This window comes from Dipodomys ordii, unplaced genomic scaffold (assembly GCF_000151885.1).
Source record: "Dipodomys ordii isolate 6190 unplaced genomic scaffold, Dord_2.0 Scaffold26, whole genome shotgun sequence".
Classification (NCBI taxonomy): Eukaryota; Metazoa; Chordata; class Mammalia; order Rodentia; family Heteromyidae; genus Dipodomys; species Dipodomys ordii.
Window position 1 is genome coordinate 15,868,858 of NW_012267242.1, and position 18,927 is coordinate 15,887,784.

Below are 18,927 nucleotides of genomic sequence, written 5' to 3' on the forward strand. Positions count from 1 at the left end.
GTGGGGACTGAACTCTGGGCCTGGGCGCTGTCCCTCAGCTCTTCAGCTCAAGGCTAGCACTCTACCACTTGAGTGTCAGCCCCACTTCTGGCTTTTTCTGCTTATGTGGTGCTGAGGCATTGAACCCGGGGCCTCATGCATGCAAGTCAAGCACTCTACCACTGAGCCACCTTCCCAGTCCCCTGGTTTGACTTTTTATTAAAAAAAAAAAAATTGTCCTGGGGCTTGAACTCAGGGCCCAAGCATTTCTTTTATTCAAGACTAGTGCTCTACCACTTGAGCACAGCTCCACTTTGGCTTTTTGGTGATTAATTATAGTTGAGTCTCACAGACTTTCCTGGCCAGTCTGGCTTCAAACCACAACCCTCAGATCTTAGCCCTCTGAGTAGCTAGGATTATACATGTAAGCCACCAGTGCTCAGCTTTCTCAGCTCCTAGACCTTCAAAGCCTTCAAGACATACAGCTCAGCCTCTCAGCTACCTTTTGCTCATTAATTAAATCTTCCAAGTCAAAGGATTTAGCCTTTTCCATTTTCCCCAGCCAATTTTATTTGCCCTTGATGCTCTCTAGTTTTTTTTTTTTCTTTTTTGACAGTTGTGGGGCTTGAACTCAGGGCCTGGGCACTGTCCCTGAGATTCTTTTGCTCAAGGCTAGCACTCTACCACCTGAGCCCCAGCACCCTTCAGGTGCTTTCTGTGTATGTGGTACTGAGGAATCGAACCCAGGGCTTCATGCATGCTAGGCAAGCACTCTACCACTAACAGCCCCCAAATTAATTTTTTATGTATGTATTTATTTTTTGTTTATGTAGTACCTAGGAATAGAACCTAGGGCCTCATGCATGCTAGACATATATTCTAGCATCAAGCCCCATTCCTAGCCCTACTTTTCTTAAATTTTACTCAGCTTTTTATTTATTTTTTTATTTATTATCTTTAAGTGGTTTTACAAAGAAGTTCCCATTCTAGAAAACAGCATATGAATACAGTGTCTGATAACATTGTCACCCATGGCTCCTAACCCATCCCTTCTTTTTTTTTTCTGTTGTTGTTGAGATTAGGCGATTACATAAATTTCACAGTATTGTTGAATAGTGATACTTAAAGTCACAAACATTTTAACCTTCACAAGGCAAATTGTCATTATCATGGCCTATAAAGTTTGTGAATTCTATGAACTTTGACAATACAATTATTTCTTCCATATCAGGTGATGTTTACATTTCTTTCCTTTTGCTTAGTGTAAGTGGTTCCCTTTCCCTCTCATTCCTTCCTTCCCATTACTGTCTTTGGGTTGCTTAGTTTATTTTCATCTATGTCCAGGCAGCTGATGGGCCCCTCTGTTTTATGTTTTCCTGTTTCCTTCTGATTCTGTGTCTTCCTCCTAGCTTCCCTCCCTTGTGCATATATATATATATATATATATATATATATATATACACACACACACACACACCATTTATGTAATCAGTAACATGGAATCATTTAACAATGATAGGACAAAATGAGTGGCAGTCAATTGTTTCTCCAGTTCTGTTTACTTCGTCCTATCTCCTTGCATTTTGGTTTTAGCATCCACATATCAGGGAGACCATGTGCCGTTTGTCTCTTTGCTCTTGGCTTACCTCACTCAAAACGATTTGCTCTAGTTCCATCCATTTCCCTGCAAATGCCATTATTTTGTCCTTTTTAATGTCTGCATATTCCATTGTATATAGGTACCACAATTTTGTGATCCACTCATCAGTAATGGGGCATCTGGGTTGTTTCCATATCTTGGCGTTGGTGAACAGTGTTGCAATGAACATGGAGATGCATGTGTCCTTGTACCCTGGTTCCTTTGCTCAGGGTAGATGCCTAGGAGTGGTATGGCTAGGTCATAGGGAAGGTCTATATTTAACTTTCTGAGGTACCTCCAGACTGCTTTCCAAAGTTTTACCCAGCTTTTAGCATTTCTAGTGAGAGTGCCAAAGCATCCAGTCTACCATTCTCAGAACGTTCTCTACCATTCTCATGTATGGTTCATTCCTGTAACACTGTCACTTCACTGAATAGAAGATACTACCTCATAGCTATAAAGACTTCCTGAAGTTCACAATTTGTTTTGCCTTTCTCCCTGAGCCAGAGGGCAGTCTGATCAGTAGACCAGGATGGAGGAAATGACTGATATTTCCCCAATACTTTTTTTTTTGGTCAGTCGTGGGGCTTGAACTCTGGGCCCTGGGTGCTGTCCCTCAGCTCTTCAGCCCAAGGCAAGTGTTGTACCACTTGAGTTACAGCGCCACGTCCGGTTTTCTGGTGCTTTACTGGAGATAGGAGTCTCCCATCTTTCCTCCCCAGGCTGGCTTTGAACCGCAATCCTCAGATCTCAGCTTCCTGAGTAGCTAGGATTACAGGCATGAGCCACCAGCGCCTGGCTTTTTCCCTAATACTTTATACACTCCTTTCACTGATCTGACCTATGGCCTAGCCGTGGACAAAGGATGAATGCGGTCCTCCTACTTCTTAAACCCCTTGTGACCAGCTGACTATTGCTTTATTTTTGACACATAACAAAACTCAGCTTTAAATTCTAGATCCTTCCTTTATCATTTCCCTTTTTTTGGTGTGAGTTATGAGGCCCTTATAATCTTACTTGGTTTTTCATTCAAGACAACTCTACCACTTGAGCCATCCCTCTACTTCCAGCTTTTTGCTGGTTATTCACAAGTCTCTTGCAAATGTCTGCTCAAGCTGGCTTTAAACTATGATTAACCTCAAGTAGGACTACAGACATGAGCCACTAGCATCTTGCTTAGATCTCAGTTAATCTATAAAATCAAGATGTTATCTTCAGCTACCTCCTCCCCTGCAAAAAAATAACCACATACTCTCACAACAAAGACCACGCCATTTATTTACAAAGGCCAGTGTGGGAGTTGGAGAAGGGAGGGAGGGAAAGGCAGACATCTTCTCTGGACTGTTTGAAACCTATTCCCACTTATGAGTGTATTCTGCACCTCCTGCCTCTGTATTCTCAACCAGGGGGTCCTCCAAGCAGCTGGGCCATACTGGAGGGAGGTGACAGAGCCCCCTCCTGTGTTCCAGCAGGACAACATCCCATTCCAGATTAAAGGCACCACTGCTATCCTCCCCTCTCCTTCCTCAAATACAACTTTTCAGCCTAGAAGGAAACTGAAAACAAAGTTCCACGGCTGGCTCCAGAGGAGAAACTTCCCTATATTTCTCTAAAGAAGTGATGGTGTAAGGGTTCCAGTCATAGCTGCAATACCTTCAAAAAGGGCTATCCATCTTGCCTTGCAGTTACTCAGAAATAATAGGTTCTAGGCTCACAGAAAAAATGCACGTGCAGCCTATATTAGGTGCCTAGCTTCATCATTGGGCCTCATTGTGTTGGTTCATCTTGAATTCAGGGTTGGGTACTGTCCCTGAGCTTTCGTGCTCAAAGACTGAGTTCTACCACTTGAGCCACAGCTCCATTTCTGGCTTTTTAGTGGTTAATTAGAGATAAAGTCTCACAGACTTTCCTGCCCAGGCTGGCTTTGAACTGCTATCCTCAGATCTCAGCCTCCTGAATAGCTAGAATTATAGGTGTGAGCTAATGGTATCTGACACACCCCTTTCTTCAACTAGAATTCCATCATTCTCTCTAGTTTCCTCTGTCAAGCCTGGGCTCCAAAGATCTATTAGTGCTTCCACACACACACACACACATACACACATCTCAGCTTCCATGATGTGTTCAGGCAGGCTTCCTGATTCCTTCTCCAAATCTCTCATTTTTTTTTTTAAATTGTAGGTGTGAGACCGGAACTTGAACTCAGTCCCTGACACTTTGGCTTATTAGGTGGCGCTCTACCAACTGAGCAAGGCCTCCAATCCCTCAATCCCTTCTCTTCTGCACCAGTCTCCATTGTATTGATCTGATCTGTCTTGTTTTTGTTGGTTGTGCCACTTGAACTCTAGGCCTGAGCTCCGTCCCTCAACTCTTCAGCTCAAGGCTAGCACTCTACCACTTGAGCCACAGCACCACTTCTGGTTTTCTGGTGTTTTATTGGAGGTAAGAGTTTCATGGCCTTTCTGCCCCGGCTGGCTTTGAACCGTGATCCTCAGATCTCAGCCTCCTGAGTAGCTAGGATTATAGACATGAGCCACAGGCGCCGGGCTTTGATTTGGTCTTGTTGATTCCTATCCAGAGTGCTGTGTCTCATCTCTTGCTTTGGACATGAACAGACATCTTTCTCCTTGCCTTTGAAGTCCCAAAGGAGCCCTTGAAAGAACAAGCCCATGAATGAAATGACCAGAATAGGGGTTGTAGAAGAAAATCACAGCCTGTTTCACCTGCCCCTTACCTTCAGAGTATAAAATTCTAGCACTGGCAGGGCTTGGGACTGAGGAGGGGGAAGAACAAGGAAGACAGTTACCAGAAATAAATGTAAGGCAAGATGAACCCTAGCAGTATTGATGGAAGACTTTTCCAGTAAACCAAACAGCTGGGTCCTCTTTTGACTGAGATATTTGCAGATTGTAAAAGATGGTTGTGTGTGTGTGTTGGGGGGGGGGGAGCGGGGCAATCAACAGAACTGTGAAAATAGTTTAAATAGTTCTGCTCAAGAAGCATCAATAGAGAAGGTTCTGTGAGATAGCAGTAAAACCTAAATTCTTATAACTATGGGATTAAGGCCCATTCCTTTAAAGTCACCCAGTTGTTGGCAGAGAACAAGACAGAGGGACAAGCTGCAGAGGGGAAGGGGCTGACTGAGGAACCAAGGCTGGCCTTGAGTAGTGGGAGAGGCAGGAGGCATGGGCCTAGACATCAGGAGAGCTGGGAGCCCAGGAGTCTCTCAATAGCTGCATTGATGTCCCCTCCTGTGGCAATCAGGGCCTGCAGGTTGGCCTCACGATTGATGAAACCCATGGAGTTGAGCTGCTCCAGTTGCTGCTGAAATCTCACTTCTGGTGTCTGCACCTGGAGGAGACAGGCATTGTGAGGAGGGCATGGGACCCACTCAGAGGGACATTGGTTTTGTTTTTGGAGCCTCAACCTATCAGTCCCTCTGCTTCAGCCTCCAGAATGTTGGGATTATAGGCGTGTTCCAACACACCTGACTCCCAGGGAGACTCTGTGAAACTGAGGCTTTATAAAAGACTAGTAAGACCGGGTGCCAGTGGCTCATGCCTGTAATCCTAGCTACTCAGAAGGCTGAGATCTGAGGATCACTGTTCAAAGCCAGCCGGGGCAGGAAAGTTCGTGAAACTCTTACCTCCAATAAACCACCAGAAAACTGGAAGTGGCAATATAGCTCAAGTGGTAGAGCACCAGCCTTGAGTTGAAGAGCTGAGGGACAGCGCTCAGGCCCAGAGTTCAAGCCCCACAACTGACCAAAAAAAACCCAATAACCAAAAAAAAAAACAAAAGAAACAAAAAAACTAGTAGGTCTTTAATGTCCTCTGTATCAATCAGTGGGGCAGGAAAAAGTGCAAAACAAATGGACAGGGATCCCAAGTTCCAAGGTCATTATACCTTTAATCAGGTGATCTTTAAAATGTCAAAGTTGAGCTGGGAATGTGGCTTAGTGGTAGGGTGCTTGCCTAGCATGCATGAAGCCCTGGGTTCAATTCCTCAGTACGACAAACAGAAAAAAAAAAGCCAGAAGTGGTACTGTGGCTGAAGTGGTAGAGTGCTAGCCTTGAGCAAAAAGTGCCCAGGCCCTGAGTTTAAGCCCCAGGACTGGCAAAAAAAAAAAAGTCAAAGTCAAAGTTTCTGATAGGTACAGTGAAGCTTCTGTTCCTCATTACCTCCCATAAATACTCGGGAGATGTTAACAGGTGCTTCACAGCCAGCTGATCTGTGATCAAATAAGATGAATGCTAACCATGCCCCTCCTGACAGTTATCACACACAGCTCTTGTCAAGGCCTGAAAAGGGTCCCAGGAGAGAAATCACCTGTTCAATTTTGTTTGACTGATCAACACACACAATTTACAAAAAGAAGGCTTTTCATTCTCCACACTCCTATAAACATCTCCTGGAAACATTTTCCTAAGGGATGCTAGAGGAGCACTAGTCTCAATCATGAACAAAACTCAGAAGAAGGTTGGCAATCACTATCTGCCTGGCTGTTGAGAAGAAAGTGTACTCCGAAAGTATATTCCAGAGAAAGAAAGGACTTGCCACCTAGGGTCAAAGAGCAAATCGGTCACCCAGACCCCGGGACCCACTGTATCAGGGGCACCTTCCAGTGTTCCATGTTGCTTATCACATCCACAGTAGAGCTTGGAGGTCATCAGACCAGCTTAGTGCTCTACACAGAGCCAGGAACAGTGTGTGTGTGTGTGTGTGTGTGTTGGTAGTGGGTCTCTCCGGGAACAGTGTGTGTGTGTGTGTGTGTGTGTGTGTGTGTGTAAGCCCTGGCCTTTACTTTGTTAACCAAAACTCTAGTCATTTCACCTTCCAGAATCCTTTCCAGTCTTAGATATGGAATGTGCTTTATCAAAAGAATCCTTGCAGGGGTTGGGGAGGGAGTTCCATAGTAAGGCATATGTTTAGTATATGTGAAGACCTGGGTTCAATCTCCAGCACTAAAAACAAAGGATCCTTTGCTAGAAATAGAATGATATAATACAGGATTTAAAGTGTAAATTCTTTCTTTTTTTTGTTGGTCATGGAGAATGAACTCTGGGCATTGGTGCTGTCCCTCAGCTCTTCAGCTCAAGGTGAGCACTCTATCACTTGAGTCACAGTGCCACTTCTAGTTTTCTTGTGGTTAATTGGAAATAAGAGTCATAGGGACTTTCCTGCCTGTGCTGACTTTGAACTGCAATCTTCAGATCTCAGCCTCCTGAGTAGCTAGGATTATAGGTGTGAGCCACCAGCGCCCAGCTTTTTTTTTTTTTGGTCGGTCGTGGGGCTTGAACTCTGGGCCTGGGCGCTGTCCTTCAGCTCTTCAGCTCAAGGCTAGCGCTCTACCACTTGAGCTACAGCGCCACTTCCGGTTTTCTGGTGGTTTATTGGAGATAGGAGTCTCACGGTCTCTCCTGCCCGGGCTGGCTTTGAACAGTGATCCTCAGATCTCAGCCTCCTGAGTAGCTAGGATTACAGGCGTGAGCCACCAGCGCCCAGCTAACGCCCAGCTTTAAAGTATAAATTCTGAAGACTGAATGCTTGGGTTTGAATTTTAGCTTTACCACCTCTCTAGGCCTTGATTTTCTTCATCTGTAATGCAGAGGTAATAATAATAGCTTTCTCTTAAGACTGTCCTAGGAAATAAGGGAAATGAGCACTCCTATATAAAGCATTCACAACAGTACTGTTACATGGTAAGTACTATTATGTTCTCATCTCCACTTTACAAGCATAGAAATTGAACTCAGGAATGATTGGCAACCTGCCTAAGGCTAGTGAGTGGCAGATCAAGACTTCAAAGTGTTTGGCTGCCTGCAAAGCCTATCTTGGTGTATCTTCCCTCTACTGCTACCTTTGACACTGTCCAAGATGGAAAGGGCAGTCCTGGTCGCAGTCCCCACTGTCCCATGTACCTGTGAGTTTCCACCTCCAGCTAACAACTGGATCATCTGCTGCATGAGGTGCTGCTGGGCATTGGAAGCCCCAGTGGGAGGAGATGTGGCTGGTGTGGCTGGTGAGGAGGAGGGAGCCTCAGCTGTAGATCCTGAGTTGCTGCCTGAGGGGGCTGTGGTCCGGGACATCCCAAAGGAGCCAAGACTGTAGGCAGGAGAGATCAAGAGGTGAGAGACAGCATTCAAGAAAGGGAAAAGCCAGGCACCCATGGCTCAGTTCTGTAATCCTAGTTACTCATGAGGCTGAGATCTGAGGATTGTGCTTCGAAGCCAGCCCAGGCAGGAAAGTCCATGAGACTCTTGTTTTTGTGCCCATTCTGGGGCTTGAACTCAGGGTCTAGGAAAGTCTGTGAGCTCTTGCCTTCACTTAACCACCAGAAAACTAGAATTGGTGCTGTGGCTCAACATGGTAGAGCAGGAAGTGGTGCTGTAGCTCTAGTAGTAGAGTGCTCACCTTGAGCTGAAGAGCTCAGGGGCAGCACCCAGACCCAGAATTCAAGCCCCATGACCGACAACACCAACAATACCAATACTATCACCACCACTGACAACAAAACCTGTTATTCTATTAGGGCTGGGAAGGTGGCTCAGTGATAGAGTGCTTGCCTTGCATGCATGAGGCCCTGGATTTGATTCCTCAGCACCACATAAGCAGAAAAAACTGGAAGTGGCACTGTGGATCAAGTGGTAGAGCGCTACCCTTGAGTTGAAGTGCTCAGGGACAGTGCCCAGGGCCCCACAACTGACCAAAAAAAATAAAAGTGGTAGAGGACCAGCCTTTAATAAAAAAAGCTCAGAGACAGAGCCCAAATCCTAAGTTCAAGCCCTACAACTGCCCCCCCCCAAAAAAAATAAAAGAATGGAGTCTGGTGCAGTGCTTGTAATCTCAACAGTTAAGAGGCTGAGGGAGGATTTTGAGTTATGAGGACGGGGTGGGGGGGGGAGGAAGAGAAAGAAAGAGAAAGAGGATGGAGGGAGAGGAAGAGGGAGGGGAGAGAATGAATATCCAGAAGGAAAAACAGGAAGACAGGAAAGGAGATCTTCAGGAATATGGGGGCTGCTCAGTGGCCAAGAGATAAAGGGGATAAAGGAGAGGAGCAGCCAGCCAGCCAGGACCTTGTTGCCCATTCCCTCCTCACCTGGGTACCAATCCAGGAGCCTCAGTCTGCAAGGTCTGTAGTCCCTGCTGGATCTGCAGTAAAGCCTGCATGGCCCGGGGATTAGTGAGGATAGAGAGGGACTCCGGATTCTGCATCTGATGAGAGAAGAGAAAGGGAAGGGGCAGAAAGGAGGAGGCATCCTAAAGCCAGAATCCCTATGTCCACTTCTAATCAAATGAGTCCACCTCTTGCCCTTCCTCTGCAGCCCTTGAGGCTCCCAACTTACCTGTTGTAGAAATACAGGGAGTTGTAGGCGGAGCTGCTCCTGCAGCTGGGGGTTCCCAGCAAAGAGCGGCACATTCACCATCATCTGCCAAAGGGAAGTTAGGAGAGGGAGGTCTAGGTCTTCCCACCCTAAGAAACACCCCCAGCTGGGTACTGGTGGCTGAGATATAAGGGTTGTGGTTCAAAGCCAGCCTGGATAGAAACTCCCTGTAATACTCATTTCCAACTGGAAGCTATGGCTCAAAGAGGTAGAGCCCTAGCTTTGACCAAAAGAGCTCAGGGATAGTGCCTAGATCCTGAGTTCGAACCACACAACTGACAAAACAAAAAAACCCACCCCCATCAGCCTCCCTTGATATCTGTCCTACTGTAAGATATCTGGCCAGCATAACTATACTCGGAGCAGTGAAGAGCATCAGGAATCATACTACTCTATTAGGGGGAACCTCTTCCCAGCAATATTCCCCTTATGAAAGTTTGATACCTGAGCAGCAAAATCAGGGTTCTGGGCAAGTGTCTGCATCATGCTCCGCATGTAGGGGGCTGAGATCACATTCTGCATCAGCTGGGGGTTCTCAGAGATCTGTTGGAGAAGTGCCTGCATTTCTGGGCTGTTGAACATTCCTAGGACAAGGAAGAAAAAAGACAGGAGAGAAGGGGTCCAAATGGAAACCAGATGCCTCACTTCAATCATCCTCACTCCAGACACTGAGTGGTTAGAAAACTCAGAAGGCACCCAAAGTTCTGAGCCTGAGTCTAAGTCTCTTCTGACTCCAAAGTCAGCTCACCATCTACTTTGCTAAGGATAAGTTAGAAACTGGGTCCAATTTATGCCCGTCTGGCCTGTTGCTGCCACAAGGTCAGATAATATCTGAGTTGGAAAGGACTGATTAAACATACCCAGGCCAATGATTTTCAAACCTGTGCAGCTGCAGACACTCCTTCTTCAAGTCAAATCTTACTCCAAAACCAAGTATATCAATAGATAGTCTGGTTGGAGCTGGGGCAGGAGGCAGAGAGCCTCTTCTATAGCATCCCTCCTCATCCTAGAGATGGTTCCAAACCCCCAGGACTCAGGAATATAATTAGAAAGCCTTGAATCAAGTGCTAGTCCATATTTTGTAAGTAAGGAAGCTGAAGCACATAGAGGGGAAAGGACTTTCCCAATCAAGGTATCTCCATGGTGCAGTGAAATCACGACAGCTACAAAAGACATTCCCAGAGTCATGTGTATAGTCAGAGTCCAGATAAAGCATTCCCTAGGGTTGTGCAGTGAATAACTTGCACTTCTATACATGGCAGCCCTGTACATCCTTCTCACCCTGCTTCACATCTGCCTGTCCCTGGATCTGCCCTGCTTCTTCCACAACAAACCCTCCACCTCCCAATCTAACCCATTTATACTGGATGATACCAAAGACACTCATGAACTTGCCTGGTTTGTTCATGAGCTATTACTCAGGTCACTCTCGGGGAAAGCAGGACATGGTGAAAACAAACCTTCCACCTCTGAAGGGTGGGAACACTACCTGAGGCTGCTGAGCCTCTGTCCATAGCTTTAATAATCTCATATCTATCTTCAATGTCCTGAAGCAGTGTAAGCTCTATTCAGCAGTATGGCAGAGGAACTACCCTGGTGACCCTACTAAGCTCCTTCCACCCTAAGACATACCTGACCCCAGGCTAGCCGCATTGATCCCAAAGGGGTTCGAGACTGTCGGGTGCACCTGGCTCGTCCCCGATCCTCCGGTGCCCTCCCCACCGGACCCGGGGGCCTGGGAGGTGGGGGGCGAGGGGCTCCAGGGGTTAGGGAGGGGCTCTCGATTCTCAGTCCGAAGAGGCTGGGAGGATGAGCTGTCGGAGTTCCCGGCCAGGGAAGAGAAAGGATTGTTGCCAAACTGGGAGGAGGGAAAGGTTTTGGGTTAAGGACTGAAACAAATCAGGGATAAGAGCTAGGCCCTTTCTCTCCTCTTACCTAAGAGCCGCCCCTTCCCCAGAAAAGGGAGAGAAATCTGAAATTCTGGAATCAATTCTTTTTCCACAAAGGAAGGCTCCACCCTCGGCCCTCACAGTACAGACCCAAGTGAGAGTGCTAACTTCATCACATGAACCTGAAAATCTCCTCCCTCTGGTCCCTAGAAACTAGGACAGAGCCTTGCCCAAGTGATGTATTTGCTAAGGGAGTCCTGGACCCTATTTTACTTGCTCAGCCTTTCTCAGAGGCCTAAGCTGAGGAGCATCCCTTCTTGAGTTCCCAGGTAATCCTGAAGCAGGCAAGTAGGAGATATCTAAGCAGCTTTGGCCCCTCCCCATGTGGGTTTTTCACCTCTAGCCACTTTCCTGTTCAAAGTGGGCCACAAAACAAGGCTGATCAACCACTTGCCCACTCTGAGTTTAGTTCCTTCCATCTCAGTAGATGTCCATTCAGATAACAGGATTCTTAAGCCAGGGTGTGTGTACCAGTTTTAGTCTTAGTCTCTGCTTTAGATTTCCTGCTCTGACAGCATGTCCAGCATGGTCACCCCCATCTAGCTTTCAGCTCTGCTTTTTCTTACAGGTATATCCTAAGGGTTAAATCTCTTCCTGAACTATCCAGAATGAGAGCAGCCATTATTCATTGAGTGCCATTGTGCCTAACACATTTATTTTAAGATTTAGAATATTCCTTTAGTACACTAGTTCTCAAAGTGTGGTCTTAGGATCCCTGCAAAATTTAAAATGTTTTTCATAATTCTAAGATGTTAATTTGCTTTTTTCACTCTTATTCTCTTATGAGGCTATAATGGAGTTACCCAAAGGCTACATAACATATGACTACAGCTTGAACTCAGAACCTGGGTGCTGTCCCTTAGCTTTTTGGCTTAAACTGGTACTCTACCATGTGAACCACATAACCAGCACCTAGCCTAAATAAAGTATTAAAAAAAAAACAACTCTCAATCTGGATGCCAGTGGCTCATACCTTAATCCTAGCTACTCAGGAAGCTCCCAGTTCAAAGCCAGCCTAGGCAGGAAGACTCTACAGAAAAAACGGGAAGTCTGGCTGTGGCTCAAGTTGGAGAGGGGGCCTTGAGCAAAAAGTAGCTCAGGGACAGTACCTAGAACCAGAGTTCAAGCTTCAGGACTGGCAAAAAAAAATCTCAGCTTTAATTTTTTTTTTTTTTTTTTTGGGTCCGGTCGTGGGGCCTGAACTCTGGGCCTGGGCGCTGTCCCTCAGCTCTTCAGCTCAAGGCTAGTGCTCTACCACTTGAGCCACAGCACCACTTCTGGCTTTTTCTGCTTATGTGGTACTGAGGAATTGAACCTAGAGCCTCATGCATGCAAGGCGAGCATTCTACCACTGAGCCACCTTCCCAGCCCCATCCTTATAACTATTCAGGAGGCTGAGATCTAAGGATCTTAGTTTAAAGCCAGCCTGGGCAGATAAAACTGGGAAACCTATTTAAGGTGGAAATGGAAGTGTGGCTCAAGTGGTAGAGCACCAACTGTGAGCTAAAAGGCTGAAAAAGAGCACAGGCCTGAGTTCAAGACCAAGTAGTGGCAGGCAGGCAGGCAGGCACGGGGGCGCACACGTGCACACACACACACACACACACACATTTTCATGGTTGATTTCTACTAACAACTTCTAAAAAAGCAATGCCTAGTCCAGTGTATTGGTATGCAAATGTAATTTCAGCATTCAGGAGGTTAAAGAGTATGAGAAAGTGAGCGCCAGTGGCTCATGCCTATCTTCCTAGCTACTTAGCATGCTGAGACCTGAGGATTGTGGTTTGAAGCCAGAACAGCAGAAAAGTTTATGAGACTCTTTTTTTTTTTTTAAATCAGCGGTGGGGCTTGAACTCTAGGCCTGAGCATTGTCCCTCAGCTCTTCAGCTCAAGGCTATCACTTGAGCCACAGCGCCATTTCTGGTTTTCTGGTGGCTTATTGGAGATAAGAGTCTCATGGACTTTCCTGCCTAGGCTGGCTATGAACCTCGATCCTCAGTTCTATGAGACTCTTATCTTCAATAAATCACAGAAAAATCTGGAAGTAGCTAGGAACCTATGACTCACACCTGAAATATTAACTACTCAGGAGGCTGAGATCTGAGGATCATGGTTCAAAGCTAAGCCTTGTCAGGAAAATTTGTAAGACTCTTATCTCCAATTAACAACCAGAAAACTGGAAGTGGAGCTGTGGCTCAAAGTGGTAGTGTGCTAGGCTAGCCTGACAAAAGCGCTCAGGACAGTGTCTAAATCCTGGGTTCAAGCCTTAGGTCTGGGGGGGTGGGAGGAAGCAGTGTTAAGAATAACCAAGATTTTTTTTTTTGGTCATTGGGCTTGAACTCGGGGACTGGGCGCTGTCCCTCAGCTCTTCAGCTCAAGGCTAGCACTCTACCACTTGAGCCACAGTGCCACTTCCGGTTTTCTGGTGGTTTATTAGAGGTAAGAGTCTAACGGACTTTCTTGCCTGGGCTGGCTTTGATGGGGATCCTCAGATCTCAGCCTCCTGAGCAGTTAGGATTACAGGTGTGAGCCACCAGCGCCTGGCCCAGGATGTTTTTGTTTTTGAAGAATGGGTTGGTATTGTCTGTAATCCTAGATGAAAACTGGGAGTCATGATTCCAGGCCAACCTAGACATAAAAGTTCTCAAGACTTCATTTCAATGACTGGGCATAGTGGTACATACTTGGTATCCTCAGTGATACGGGGAAACACAAGTAGGAAGACCACAGCCCAGGTCTGCCTAGGCAAAAGATGAGATTCTACTTCAAAAATAATGCAAAAAAGAGCTGGAGGTGCCAGGCGTTGGTGGCTCATGTCTGTAATCCTAGCTACTCAAGAGGCTGAGCTCTGAGGATCGGGTGCAAAGCCAGCCCAGGAAAGATAGGCTGTGAGACTCTTATCTCCAATAAACCACCAGAAAACCAAAGTGGCACTGTAGCTCAAGTGGTAGAGCTGAGGGACAGCTTCCAGGCTCAGAGTCAAGCCCCACAACTGACAAAAAAAAAAGAGGCTCAGTTCAAATGGTATAGCAGCTGCCTTGCAAGTACAAAGGCCCCGAGTTCATTCCCATTACCACCTCAATAAAAAGAATGGAGCTGAGCTTGGTGGCTCATGCCTGTAATCCTAGCTACTCTGGAGGTTGAGATTTGAGAATCTCAGATCAAAGCCAGCCTGGCAGGAAAGTCCATGAGACTCTTATCTCCAATAAACCACTCAGAAAACCAGAAGTGGCACTGTGCTAGCCTTGAGCTGAAGAGCTGAGGGACAGCACCCAGGCCCAGAATTCAAGCTTTTTGACTGACAAAAAAAAAGGAATGGAGTGGAGAATTCATTATTCTACAGATACCAAGACTACTTAAGACAATGTGGATTCACTGTAGGGACAAATCGACAAAGCAGGAAAATAGATAAATGAGTAAATGACACTCATCTGGGAAATTTAGTATCAGACAAGACAAGAATGATCTATTTGTTAGGAAAGCATGCACCACTCTGGATATAGTGTTTTCCTTATCTACTAAAGTTGAGTAAAGGAGATCCTGCCCTCACTTCACACCCAGTGGGTTGTGAAAATTCCTTAAGCTGTACAAAGTCTATAGTCACATTAGTCTTCAATAAAACATTTCAAGAAGAGCAAGTTGAAGTGATAGAATCAGCACGATACCACTTCTATAATGTTTAAAAATATGCAAAACAATACTACAGATGTTTGTGGACATACACAAAGGTAATAAAACAATCAGGATGAAAAACACTAACTTCAGGATAGCAGTTAACTCTGGCAAGGGAATGAGGAATAGGACTAAGGAGGGAGATGTGAAGGCTACTACATTACCTATAATGACTTAACTTGCACATATATATGACTAGGAAAATATACAAGGCATAACATTAGTAACCAAGGAGAGTGTGTGTAATGGGATATAGCTTAGCGATATGAACATCTCTCTACTACAAGGCTCTAGGCTTGATCCCCAGCACCACACACACACACACACACACACACACACACACACACACACACACAGGGGAGGTGGCTCAGTGGTAGAGTGCTTGCATGCATGAGGCCCTGGGTTCGATTCCTCAGCACCACATAAACAGAAAAAGCCGGAAGTGGTGCTGTGGCTCAGGTGGTAGAGCACTAGCGTTGAGCTGAAGAGCTGAGGGACAGCACCCAGGCCAAGAGTTCAGGCCCCAGAACTGACCAAAAAAAGAAAGAAAGAAAGAAAAAAAAGAAGGTAGAATAGAGATGTCTGAAAGATGGTAACTAAAAGATCCCTTTTGTATATATTTTCAGCTTAGATAATGTTCTATACTTTTTTAATTAGCTTCTGAAATTTGAAACATATAGATATATGTGTTTAATAGAAAACTAAATTTTGAGTAAGAACCAAAAAAGGCAATGAAATTATATAGGCCAACATGTTTAGGGCAACATGGGTAAAGGAGGATGCCCTTGAATTCAGGGCCTTAAGCTTGTTTGCCTTTTTTTCTCAAGGAACTCTACTACTTAAGCCACATCTCTAGTGCTAGTTTTTTGTTGGTTTAGTGAGGAGCAGAGTCTCAAAGGCTCTTCTATCTGGACAGGCTTCAAACCATCTGAGATCCTCAGATCTCCACCTCCTGAGTAGCTGGAAATACAGGAATGAGCCACCAGTGTCCAGTTTACATTTTTATCTATATTTTTTGCTTTTAAACTACTAATCAATACGTTTTGTATTTTGGAATAAATTCATTATTCATAAATTCATTATTCATTTTTTCTTTATGCGGAAGGGGGGAGGGTGTCAGTCATGGGGCTTGAACTCGGCCTGGGTGCTATCCCTGAGTTTTTCTACTCAAGGTTAACCCTCTACCACTTTGAGCCACAGCTCCACTTTTGGTTTTCTGGTGTTTAAGTGGAGAGGACAGTCTCATAGACTTTCCTGTCCAGGCTGGCTTCCAATTATGATCCTCACTAAGATCTCAGCCTCCTAATTAGCTAAGCTTACAGGGCATGGGCCACCAGTGCCCAGCTCATTAAGCATTTTTAAAAGTACATAATACTAGGCTATGACCTCAGAGATTTAATTTAAAATGCAGGTCAAATATGAAGTAAGAAATATCATTAACAAGATTTGTAGGTGATTCTGATGTGTGCAAGCCATGGACCACACTTGTGGCACACTGTACTAGGGCTACCTCTACAACCTTTGAGCCAGTGATACAAAAATGGATACTATGCCTCGTTTACTTTTCTAGGTACCTCTGCCATAATCTGCTGGCATGTCTCAGTCCACTCAAGTTGGACCATACCTGGATCTGCATTGTTGGGAATGCTTTCAAGCTAAGGCTCAGTCTTCTAGGAGACAACACCCGGGGCTTGCCTTGGCTGAGGGCAGGGAATAATGAGACCAGACCATTCCCCCACTGTCCCCACCTGCTCCCGGGCAGCAGTGAACATGGGCTCCTGGATGTCCGTGTACATTCGGCGGAGGGCATTATATCCGCCGGGGATGCTTTCCAGGTTGCTCAGGGCCCGGTCTTGATTTCGCATCATTTCTTGCATCATTGCTGGATTCCGAGCAAGTTCCATTGTCTGGTGAAGGAAGAGAGACGGGATGGACCCTGAAACCAGGAGACCAAGATAGAAAAAGGACAGGCCCTGAGGAGAGGGTCTGTGTCAAAAATGCAGGATCTGCCCCACAGAGGCAGAGAGTAAGGCAAACCAGACTTCCTTCCTCTCCTGTAACTAGGCCCCAGCCCTGCCTCCCTGTGGTTATTTCCGTTGGCTTTTCCTAGCAGAGGACCATGCTTCCAGATGGGGTGAGGCAGTAGCTTTTCTTTCTTAGGCTCTAAGGGTCCAGAGAGAAAATTAATATCTATTGAGGAGCTACTACAAATAGCAGTCTACAGAATTCAAGTCATGCTATCCTCACAATGACGAGTAAGTATTCCTGTTCCTATTTTGTAAATGAAAAAAACAAATAACTAAGCTTAGAGAACTTGCTGCCTAAGACACATAACCAGTTAATGGTAGAACAGGTTTCAAGGCCAGGTTGGCCTATCTGACCAAGACCACATTGTGACTCCTGACCTCCCATCAGATAGGGGAAGGATCAGGCTGAGACAACGCTGACATCCTCAAACCCAATCCAAGGTCTTTAGCCTGACTGAACTTTGAGTAACACCAAAAATTGATGACAGTCGTCAACATCTTCTCCTCTCTCTCTTTACCCCTTCTTTGTCTTTTTCTTTTTTTGGTACTCGTACTGGGGCTTAAATTTAAGGACTTGTGCTCTTACTTGTCTTTTTCTGCTCATGGCTGGTGCACTATCACTTGAGCCATAACTCCACTTCTACCTTTTCTGCCTAGGTTGGCTTCAGATCTTAATTGTCTGATCTCAGCTTCCTGAGTAGCTAGGATTACAGGCATGAGCTACCAGTACCTGGCGAAGCTTTTCTTCTTTGTAGGTAATGCAAACTTTTAATTAGGAGTCAATGGTATCAAACCTCACCAAGTTCAGGAGGGAGAATGTGAGCATAGCAGCATAGCAACTTCTTGTTCCCATCCCAATTGGCCTACTTCCTTCTTCCCAAATTTGTTCTATAACACTTGCCTCTTCTAAGATGCTTGCTTGCCTGCCTGCCTTCCTTCCTTTCCTTCCTTCCTTCTTTTCTCTCTCTCTTTCTTTCTTTCTTTTTTTGTTGGTCATGGGGCTTGAACTCTGGGCCTGGGCGCTGTCCCTCAGCTCTTCAGCTGAAGGCAAGCACTTTACCACTTGAGACACAGCGCCACTTCTGGTTTTTTGCTGGTTTAATGGAGATAAGAGTCTCACCAACTTTCTGGCCTGGGCTGGCTTTGAACTGTGATCCCTATATCTCAGCCTCCTGAGTAGCTAGGATTACTGGCATGAGCCACCAGTGCCCAGCAAGATACTTTCTTAAAAGATAAAAACAAAACAAGATAAACCCCCAAAACAAAACTCCACACCCTTTTGGACTGAGGTACCCAGCATCTTGGGACTCTGATCTCATTTCATATTCATTCATCCAATAACAATTGTGTAATTACTATGTATCAGGCACAGCTCCAGATAAGGAACTAAACACTCAAAACCCCTTGCCCAGCTGGGTACCAATGGTTTGTGCCTGTAATCCTAGCTACTCAGGGGGGCTGAGATCTGAGGATTGTGATTGGCAGCCAGTCTCCACAGAAAAATCCCTGTGAGATTCTTATCTCCAATTAACCTCCAGAAAACTGGAAGTCGAGCTGTGGCTCAAAAGAGGTAGAGTGTTAGCCTTGAGCAAAAGAGCTCTGAGTTCAAGCCTTCAACCAATCAAAAAAAAAACAACAAAAACACTTGGGCTGGGAAGGTGGCTCTGTGGTAGAGTGTTTGCCTTTCATGCATGAGGCCCTTGGTTCGATTCCTCAGCACCACATAAGCAGAAAAAATTGGAAATGGCACTGTGGCTCAAGTGGTAGAGTATTAGCCTTGAGCTGAAGAGCTAAGGAACAGCACCTAAGCCCAGAGTTCGGGCTCCATGACTGACAAAACAAAAAACAAAAAACACTTGCCCTTAGGGAAGTTGCCTTCTGGTAAGTCCAGCTCTGATACCCACAGCTCTGCTAGGAATACCATCTCTCCTTATCTCTTGGACTGGTCTGAGTTGAAGCTCCCAAAAACATCAATGGCAAAATGGCATCTGCTGGGCCTTCTTCCCCACCAGGCCTGCCCAGTCACAATGCTCCTCAAAATATCTTATTTTTTACTCCTAGGTCTTTGCTTTTCTGTCCCTTAGCCCTGATTTTTTTTTTCCCTTTTCTCTGGCTCACCTGCCCTCCTTTTATGAGTCTCAATTTGGTGACATTTCTTCTGGGCCCGGTATGCCCCAGGAACTTTTTTTTTTTTTTTGGGGTCCGGTCGTGGGGCCTGAACTCTGGGCCTGGGCGCTGTCCCTCAGCTCTTCAGCTCAAGGCTAGCGCTCTATCAC

At 45.7% G+C, this 18,927-nt stretch overlaps 1 protein-coding gene across 1 annotated transcript; it reads right to left on the reverse strand.

Annotated features, from left to right (window-relative positions):
• Positions 1-4,109: 4,109 nt before the first annotated feature.
• Ubqln4 (ubiquilin 4) lies at positions 4,110-17,504 on the reverse strand. The gene is made up of 8 exons (XM_013015038.1): positions 17,451-17,504; positions 16,373-16,531; positions 10,636-10,861; positions 9,448-9,587; positions 8,965-9,048; positions 8,718-8,833; positions 7,540-7,723; positions 4,110-4,969 (listed from the first exon to the last, which is right to left on the reverse strand). Exons 1-8 carry the CDS (start codon positions 17,502-17,504, stop codon positions 4,817-4,819), a joined length of 1,116 nt encoding a protein of 371 aa, XP_012870492.1. The 3' UTR covers positions 4,110-4,816.
• Positions 17,505-18,927: the final 1,423 nt, after the last annotated feature.